The sequence below is a fragment of the Taeniopygia guttata genome, chromosome 2, assembly GCF_048771995.1.
Source record: "Taeniopygia guttata chromosome 2, bTaeGut7.mat, whole genome shotgun sequence".
NCBI classification, from domain to species: Eukaryota; Metazoa; Chordata; class Aves; order Passeriformes; family Estrildidae; genus Taeniopygia; species Taeniopygia guttata.
Window position 1 is genome coordinate 21,037,669 of NC_133026.1, and position 8,983 is coordinate 21,046,651.

Sequence of the window (8,983 nt, forward strand, 5' to 3'; positions counted from 1 at the left end):
TTTACTTGGACAATTGGTAAAACATCCCTACATGTAAAGCGGTATTTCCCAGAAAACGCTAACATGGCAAAGTGGCCTCAGGGAAGCGTTAAACAGGAGGTGGATTGACCTTTTAATTCTCGATCGGTGACCCGAAGGGTACCCAGAGGCTGCTAAGCACGTCTCTTCCTTTCGGTCTGCTTCAGAAAGAGCTGTCATCACAAGATGCAGCTAGTGAGTGAGGCTCACGATTTCGCTGTTCATCCGTTTGCGGGAGAGGTGGGGGAGGGAGAAAAGAAAAAAAAATATATATTTCCCACACTGCCAGAGTAATGCCAAACTCTCTGTGAGTGGGAAGAGCAGAGCAGATGCTGGAATGAGATGCCAAAGCAGCTCCCCTTTCCCCTGCGCTTTTGGGTGCCTATAAATTGCTCCAGCGCGCTCGTCAGCCTCCTCCTCTCCTGGCAGGTGGCACTCGGGCAGGATCCCGCTCTCCCTTCGGCTCCGGCTCCGGCTCCGGCTTCAGCTTCGGCGCGGCGGCGCGGGCACCGGGCGGCGGGCACCGGGGCGGCCGGGAGGCGCGTCCCCGCTGAGGACTGTCGTCTCTGCGAAAAGAGAGAGAGAGGGAGGGAGAGAGAGAGCGAGGAGGCGAGCGGGGCGATCGCGAGAGGAAAGGCAAGTTCCAGGGAAAGTTGACTCGGACTGGCACAGCCTGCAAAAAAAAAAAAGTCGATCGCCAGCGGGAGCATAAAAGTGCGGCGGCCGGGGCGCGGCGGCAGCTCTTCCTCTCCCGCTCCGCTCCCTCGCCCGCCCCGCGGCTGCAGCGGCCGCAGCGGAGCGCCGCGACCCGCGGGATCCCCCGCAACACCGGCGGCCCTTGGGAGGGCGGCCGAGCCCCAGGGGAGCCGAGCTCGCACGGGCTCGGCGTTTTTTCGGCTCTGAGGAGGAACCCCGCCAACCATCAAGATTTTGTCCAAAAGCAGACAAGAGGATCGCCCTGCGCTGAGCCGGCTGGTGGGCAGCAGGCGGCGGCTGATAGCGGCCGGCGCGCTGGGGGTGGTGATGGTGCTGCTGCTCGTCATCCTCATCCCGGTGCTGGTCAGCTCGGCCGGCACCTCGGCGCACTACGAGATGCTGGGCACCTGCCGCATGGTCTGCGACCCCTACGGCGGCACCAAAGCGCCCAGCACGGCGGCCACGCCCGACCGCGGGCTCATGCAGTCCCTGCCCACCTTCATCCAGGGGCCCAAGGGGGAGGCCGGCCGGCCGGGCAAAGCGGGGCCGCGGGGCCCGCCGGGGGAGCCGGGCCCGCCCGGCCCGGTGGGGCCGCCGGGTGAGAAGGGCGAGCCGGGGCGGCAGGGCCTGCCGGGCCCCCCCGGGGCGCCGGGGCTGAACGCGGCGGGGGCCATCAGCGCCGCCACCTACAGCACCGTCCCCAAAATCGCCTTCTACGCCGGCCTCAAGCGGCAGCACGAGGGCTACGAGGTGCTCAAGTTCGACGACGTGGTCACCAACCTCGGCAACCACTACGATCCCACCACGGGCAAGTTCACCTGCTCCATCCCCGGCATCTACTTCTTCACCTACCATGTGCTCATGCGGGGCGGCGACGGCACCAGCATGTGGGCCGACCTCTGCAAGAACAACCAGGTGGGCGCCGCGCCGGGGGCAGCCGGGGACAGGAGGGCAGGGGGCCCCCGGGCGGAGGGGGTTCCCCGAGGGAGCGGACGCTGTGCGGGAGCGGGCGGAGCGGCGCGGAAAGGGCGGGAAGCGGGCGGGGAGAGGCAGCCGGGCGGCCGCTGGAGGCGGCGCGGGTGCGTGCCGAGGGAGCGGAGCCCGAGCCCGGGCGGCGGGAGGAGAGCGATGAGGACCAGCGGCCTCCTCTCCGCAGCTGGCGGGGAACCCGCGGAGAGCGCCGCCCCGCTCCGCCTCGGGTGCCCGAAGGCTACCGAGGAGCCGGGTGTTCCGCGCAGGGCCGAGGCCGCCCGGGCTGCTGGCTGAATGCGGACCCGACGCGCTCTCCTCTCCGAGAGCCGCGCCGCAGGTGCCGCTCCCAGCCCGCTGTCCGAGCAGAGCAGCTCCCGGCCCGCCCTGGCCACCGCCCGGGCGCGGAGCGCGGCCCGCAGCTCTGCCGGGACGGGAGCGGGGGCGGGCGTACAAACAGCGCTGCCCCCGCAGGGGCACGAAGAGCCCGGCGCTCCCTCGGGGAGGGGAAAGTCCCCGGCAAGAAAGGGAAGCCAAGGCCGGCGGGTGAGCTCAGGAGAGGGTGGTGCTGTATGGAGAAAGGGTGAGGTGAGTGGGAGGAACGCAGCCACGGCACGGGACGGGGCTCCCACGCAGCGGAGCGCCGGGCTTGACACGCTCAGCCCCCGGAGGGGTGCGAGGCTTCTTCTCCCTGTCAGGAGAGCTGGTAATAGAGCGAGCTCGGCGCTCGCAGACCTGAGCCCTTGGCGGGACCGTGCCAGGAGGTACACCGGACGCCCGGAGAGCCCGGGCAGGACTCGAGTCTGTCGGCATCCCCTGGGCAGGATGAAGGCACCGGAAATAATGAAAGGGCTTGCAATACTGCCGTCTGAAATACAGAGGAATCATCCCTTTTAATTAGGGTAAACGTAGCCACTGCCTGTTACATTGTCCCCTCGTAACCTCTCCTTCGCAATTTTGCGCCTCTTCCGTGTGTAGTTAACAGGCACGGTTAGGCTAGCACCAATTCCTCCGGCGCCTAGAGGCACCGCCATCCCTCAGGGCTTTGGATGACCAGGGATAGTGCGAGTGTCCAATCGTTCCCGTGTCCCCGAGCTCCGCGGTGCTCCCGCCGGTACCCCGGCCCCCCGTGCGGCGGGAGGGCGATGGACCCGCCGCGCACCGGCGGCTCAACAGGTCCCTCGGCGTCCGAGCCGTCCCGGTGGGCTGGCCGCCCGCGGAGCCCGGAGCCAGCGCTGCCGCTCTCCCTGGGCTGCTCGCCCTCCGGCGGGGTAGGCTGGGGGATGGATCGGCTCCCCGCCGTGTCCCTAGGACTGGACACCGGACCCCTGTCCCCGCCGCGCCTGGCGGCCGCGGAAATCCTCGTTCGTTTGCGCGTCTCCTCCCCAGCCGAGCACGGCCGGCTGGCGGCCCTTTGTGCTCGGCGCACCCGGCAGCGGCGGCGGCCGGTAAATTAATATGATATGCCACTTAACCTTTTGTTTATGGCTCCTCAGAAGGACTGTGAAAACGGAATAATGAGGACATCAGCGGCAATTAATTAAATTAGAAAATATCTACCATAAATACTGTCTCAGCAGATAAACCAGGATTAGTAAAACTAGGTACATCCTAATATATTCACTTGAATATCTTCCTATAAAAACAATATTCTTCACTGCAGAAATACATTTTTACTTACAATTAAAGAATTTATCTATTTTTACCCATATTTATAATGTTGTAGAGTGTTTATTTTCCCAAACCCTGAAAAATAAATACGTAGCAGTAGTTTTAAAGAAGCATCCAATTACAAATATTCAATTGAACCTGCGGTCTAAGCATTTCCAAATATAGGTACTTCCAGTGCCAGACATGAAACAAACTCATAGTTATTCAAAAAAGAAAGAAAAAAATCACACCTAAAGAGGGGTTCTGTGTGTACATTTGTATATATTATACAAGATATTTAGGTAAATACCTGCATATCAATGGTTTAAAATCGACCCACAGTTTTGATGCCCCAATGATTGATTAGGATTTATAGTTGAAACACTAAATGCTGATGTGACAAGCTTTAGGATATTTGTAAGGAAGCTCCGAAATTTTGGGATAAGTAGCTAAATGGAGTGACAGAGGCAACATTATAAATCCAATGTTCTCTAACAATGAAAAAACCCCGAAACGCTGAAAATTGTATGACTTACAGAAAAAAAAAAAAAAAAAAAAAAAAAAGCATTCCTAAGCAATCCATATGTGAAACCTCAAGGTCCCCAGTGTTACCACAGTGTCTGCTTTAATGGTTATCAAGCTTGAACAGGGAAGTGCTTAGGTGACACAGCTTAGGTATGTGTCTGCAGGCTGAGTGTAGCTTCATGAAAGAACCTACATGGAACTTACAAAATGTATTGTCTCATAATGCTTTAATTTTGAGATGCATTTACCCTCTTGCAGCAGTACACTCTATTCGTTTGAGAAGAATTCATTTGAGACTGTTCACCTAGGCTTTAAAAAGAAAGTGTTCTGGCTAACCAAGCAAGAAGACAAACCCACTAAGAATAGCATAGAGGACCTTTGTTGCTACACACACCTGCATTTTGGTTTCTAGACTTTCAATACCCAGCATATTTTTTCCAGCTAGTACGTATTATGTAGAATCTTAAAAATGAAATATCCATTGCTGTTGTAGCCAGTGTCCACATGCCGACTCCCTTAGGATAGTCACAGATGTAATTCAAATTCTCCATCACCATCCACAAGATTTTATACAAATCCACAAAGCAGCATTTCATTAGGAAGTAAACATGAATTTGAAAAGTCGTTCAAACCATTTTTCTCACCATTACACAAGATATTAGTTCTCTGTGAAAGTTTTTCTACATTGTCTGTAGCCTTTTCACTCCTCCCCATTTGCCCTTTCCATTTCCACTGCAGGCAACCATCTCAGTCCATTATTTTCTCTGGAAGGTCTTTCCAGGGTTAATGGCCCAGAGCCTTCAACTCTGCCCTGCCAGTCACTATTCCAAAGGAAACACCCAGTACTTAGAATAATTTGCTTTAAAAACTAGCAAAATAGATCACCTCTGTAAACAATACCAGACAAGTCAGGACCAAGAAGTCCTGAAATAGTCGGGGTTTATCATCATGCCACGTATCAGTTTAAATTTGCAGCCTGTCACAGCTCTGTAAGCCTTTGCAGCCTTTCTCACTGTTCTTACAGGATGCATAAAGAATTTCCACCTACTGTGATTTTTAAGCTGCATAATGCCATAAGATCCTGCATGGTAAAAGAACCCCCTCCTTTTTAACATTTCAATATTAATGTGAAATCATATCACATGAAAATTTAATTTGGAAATTTATCATGTAAACTTTGAAAGGAATCCATGGGAAATTGTGACTTATAGCCTATTTTTTCAGTTCAGACCAGAAAAAAATCCCACATATAGTACACCAAGTCATGCATTATTACTTAGTTCAGATTTGCAATGCCTCTAAATCATTTACTGCTCTGTAACTACACTAGAACAAAGACAAGCAACAAGCAGATGACGTGTTACACTGAAATAAATCACATACAACCGTGTTTAAATATTTTACCAAACAGAGTCAAATTATATATAAATGATTTGGAGACTTACAACGGCAAAGGCTGGTCATTACTGTTCACCAACATATATCTTGAAATTATAGATTACTTCCAGTTTGCAAGAAACGTCAAATTTAATCAGTAGTGGAATACCAAGGGAGAAATGGGAAAAAAATATGTTTAAGAGAAAGTTGCAAATGAAAAGCCCTCAATGACTTGTAAATTCCAAAAACCTCTTAACAGCAAATAGTGACTTGCCTGTGTTTTTTTCACAAGTGCATCTCTGAAAACACAGTGAAATTAAATATTTGCTAACTGAAATGTAGTAATAGCAGTTTTTCCAAACCTGGACTGCTTGTGTGCATGTCTGTGTAGGGGTGTACCTCTTGTGTTCTTTTTTTGCAGCATGATCCTATTGCTTAGTATGACAATAAACTGCTTCTGGTAAAAGTCCATCTTGGGAGCTCCCTGTGGGCCTCCCTGTGGATCCTCAACATTGTCAATCACTTGTCCTACTGCCACAAAAGTTACATCAATGTAAAACTGGCACATGATCAGATCCAGTTCTCCCAGTTCCAGCTATTCTTACATAAAAAGGCTCCAGACATCTACAGAAGATCTGGAAGTTGTGTATTCATCAGATGACTGAGAAAGAAGACTATTATTGGTTTAGTTTTGGAAGTACAGTAGGAGAAAGTAAGCGATTGCCATAGGAATAAACTACAATATATGTTGCCAGATGTTTAAAGTGGAAACTCATGCATGTTGAATAAAACTTTGAGGATATGCTTTAATTTAACCAGGCAGGAAAAATTGCCTGAGTTTTCTTAACCAGTCATTCTGTATTTTATGTAGGTTCGAGCTAGTGCGATTGCTCAGGATGCTGATCAGAACTACGACTACGCCAGTAACAGTGTGGTTCTTCACTTGGAGCCAGGAGATGAAGTTTACATTAAATTAGATGGAGGAAAAGCACATGGAGGAAACAACAACAAATACAGCACATTTTCTGGATTTATTATTTATGCTGACTGATAATGAGTAAAAAGACCCACCAAACCAGTCAAGAAATGAAGCCTGCTCTTCTAAAGTGATGGATTGCGCAGCAAAAGTCAATGAAACAAGCACCCCAGCAGAGAGTGACCACTGAACACCTCAGCAGTGGGGGGAAAAAGTTGAATGCTACCTGATTCACATCTGTACAACACAGAGAAACCTTATGTTTAAAACCCACAAACCAAGTTAAACAGATGTGCAATCCACTTCCGCCAAAGCAAATACTTCCTCATTGTTAAGTGTCCATGTGAATGAAGTTCTACATAGATCAAATTTTTATAGGGAACAAAAACCCACCTAAGGACGCTGAGTTATTTCTTCAGTGTATATGATACTTTGATGTGTTATGATCTTGCTGCTTTATCCATACTTCAGCTTTGGTTCTTGTGACTTACCTGCTAACAATGATGCTTGGAGTCCACTCATAGTGTGGTGAGGAATGATTTTACAATAAAAGGAAGAGGTAATCAAAATATACTTTCTGCAAAGAAGTTGTTTGCCTTGTACTTTTCTTACCCTTCCACTTTAAACTAGAAACTAATCAGCTTTAAGCCTTAACTCAATGTTCCTGTTTTGTAGGTTTATATTAGACTTCTAACATAGTATCAATCCAGTGGAGTTATTTAAATTTTGTCTTTCCCTTAGCTGTCTTCTAAAACCAAAAGACAGAAGAAACACTATTTTCCCCTGAAAAATGTAACAGCTGACAAACTATTATATTGGACCATATCCCTGATTCCACCAAAGCAAATGGCAAAACTCTCATTGCTATTAGTGGAAAAGGGATTTGACTTTTAATTTGTATACATGTAAATATATATTTAGACAATTATTACAGGCCCATTGTTGATGGTTAGTTGTGTAAATATTTAGAAAGCCTGGCATCCACACCATCAGACTAAGGCAGAGTGTTTTCTTTGCAGCAATTAGTCTTCATTAGTCTTTTAGCACTTAGTCTGTACCTGGGTTCTATTTTTAATAAAGTAGTTATGGATTAATATACTGCAGATGTTCCACTAGAGTTTCACAGGAATATAGACAACCTTCATTGTCTTAGGTGTCTGGTCTCACTGAAGTCAGTGGGATTTTTCCAACAAAGGAAGAGAGGGAGATCAGACACATGAGAAAATACTGTCACACAGACCTTTTCCATGGAAGCTAGTACCAGTTTGTGGTAAGGTGTGCCTACGAGATGGACACAGAGAAGCAGATTACCAAAAAAGATAACACATATGCAAAGAAAGAAAGTGATATTTACATGCAAAAAAAAAAAAAAAAAAAAAAAAAAAAAAAAGTGTGTATTAAAACCTATTTTTCTCATTCATATAGATATAGATATAGATATATAAAGTCTCAAAGAAGCTTAATCCACATAGAGGATTAATGGCTTGGAGAATCAACTAAACAGAGATACATAGTTATAAAAATGCTTTAAAATCAGTCATAGCAGTAATGTCCACAGATTTTTTTTTTATTCAGAAAATGGATTTATTATTTGCTTTGGTTTCTCTCAGGTTAAACTTGCAGATTTCATTCTAAACCTAAATTTCATCAAGATTATTAAATTTCTTTAGCACAGTGTGTTATGTTGTTTTTAACCTTTTGGCAAAATCAAGGTTAATATTTCTGTAAATCACAAAAGAGTAACAGAGGCTGCCCCTAGCATTGCTATTCCATATACTCTGTCACAAGCAACCTTGTCTAATGTAGTAAGGGTACAAACTTAGATTTATCTGCACTAAAATTTCCAAAGTATCTGCCACTCTGACAAAAAAGCTCTCCAGTGCTGGCTATTCAGCAAAAGTCTGATAAAGATTTTACACATCTCCCTGAAAATCTCGTTTGAATGAGTGAACCTTTTTTCTTAAACAGAATGTGTTACTCCTTCTGTTTTGAGTCGTTCAATTCAAAACAAATGCTGAGTGAGCCCAGGCTGGCTGAGAGGATCGCCAGGCAAACTCATCCAGGGTTTACAAGGGGACATCGTGCTGCCAGCTGCGTGTGTATTATCTCACCAGACAGGTAATGCTTTTACCTTATGACAAAGTGTCAGCTCATGTCTGCACATTGCAGTGGTTACTCCTGTTTAATGTCTACGAGGCAATTATTTTAGTACCAGATGTGTACCTGACTTGTCTGCTCGCTCCATTGTTGCTGTTGCTGGCCAGCAGTGTAGCTAGAGATTCCCTGCATGGTGTCCAGCAGTCCTGCACCTAGAGCTAGAGATCATTCACAAACAGCAATGTGCATTCACTACAGTGTTTACTGGTAAAGTTCAATTCTACAAGATATACATGGTCAAATTTGAAGAAGTTTCTGAAATCAGGCTACTACTGCTATTGGATAACACAATTTTTTGGATAAATCACCTACCCTGTTTAAAGTTAGACAAGAGCAAAGAATACACGTTATGTGAAAACCACATATAAGGCAAACATTTCTTCATTTTTCATCATATCTTGATACACTGATTTGTAAAGACTTATATCACAACCTTTGTTATAAGTAAAACAACTCATTAAAACTGTATTATGTAATATATATTGAGTGCTGGTGTTGCATCCTTACAAAAAGAAGCTGGTATGTGTCAAGTTTTACATGATTGCTGTGAGATCAAGTTCATGAAAGAAAAATTAATGCAATTAGAAAAAGACATCTGTAATAATACTGCACATA

The 8,983-nt window shown here is 47.4% G+C and overlaps 1 protein-coding gene across 1 annotated transcript; it reads left to right on the forward strand.

The window, feature by feature from the left end:
• The first annotated feature begins 882 nt into the window (after window positions 1-882).
• On the forward strand, window positions 883-8,848 carry C1QL3 (complement C1q like 3). The gene is made up of 2 exons (XM_002193531.7): window positions 883-1,629; window positions 6,107-8,848. Exons 1-2 carry the CDS (start codon window positions 1,042-1,044, stop codon window positions 6,284-6,286), a joined length of 768 nt encoding a protein of 255 aa, XP_002193567.1. The 5' UTR covers window positions 883-1,041; the 3' UTR covers window positions 6,287-8,848.
• Window positions 8,849-8,983: the final 135 nt, after the last annotated feature.

Excerpts from the sequence above, each read along its gene's own strand:
- C1QL3 (XM_002193531.7), top strand. The coding sequence starts at position 1,042 with ATGGTGCTGCTGCTCGTCATCCTCATCCCGGTGCTGGTCAGCTCGGCC. Across the intron at positions 1,630-6,106 it reads ACCTCTGCAAGAACAACCAG|GTTCGAGCTAGTGCGATTGC; the intron begins GTGGGCGCCGCG and ends TATTTTATGTAG.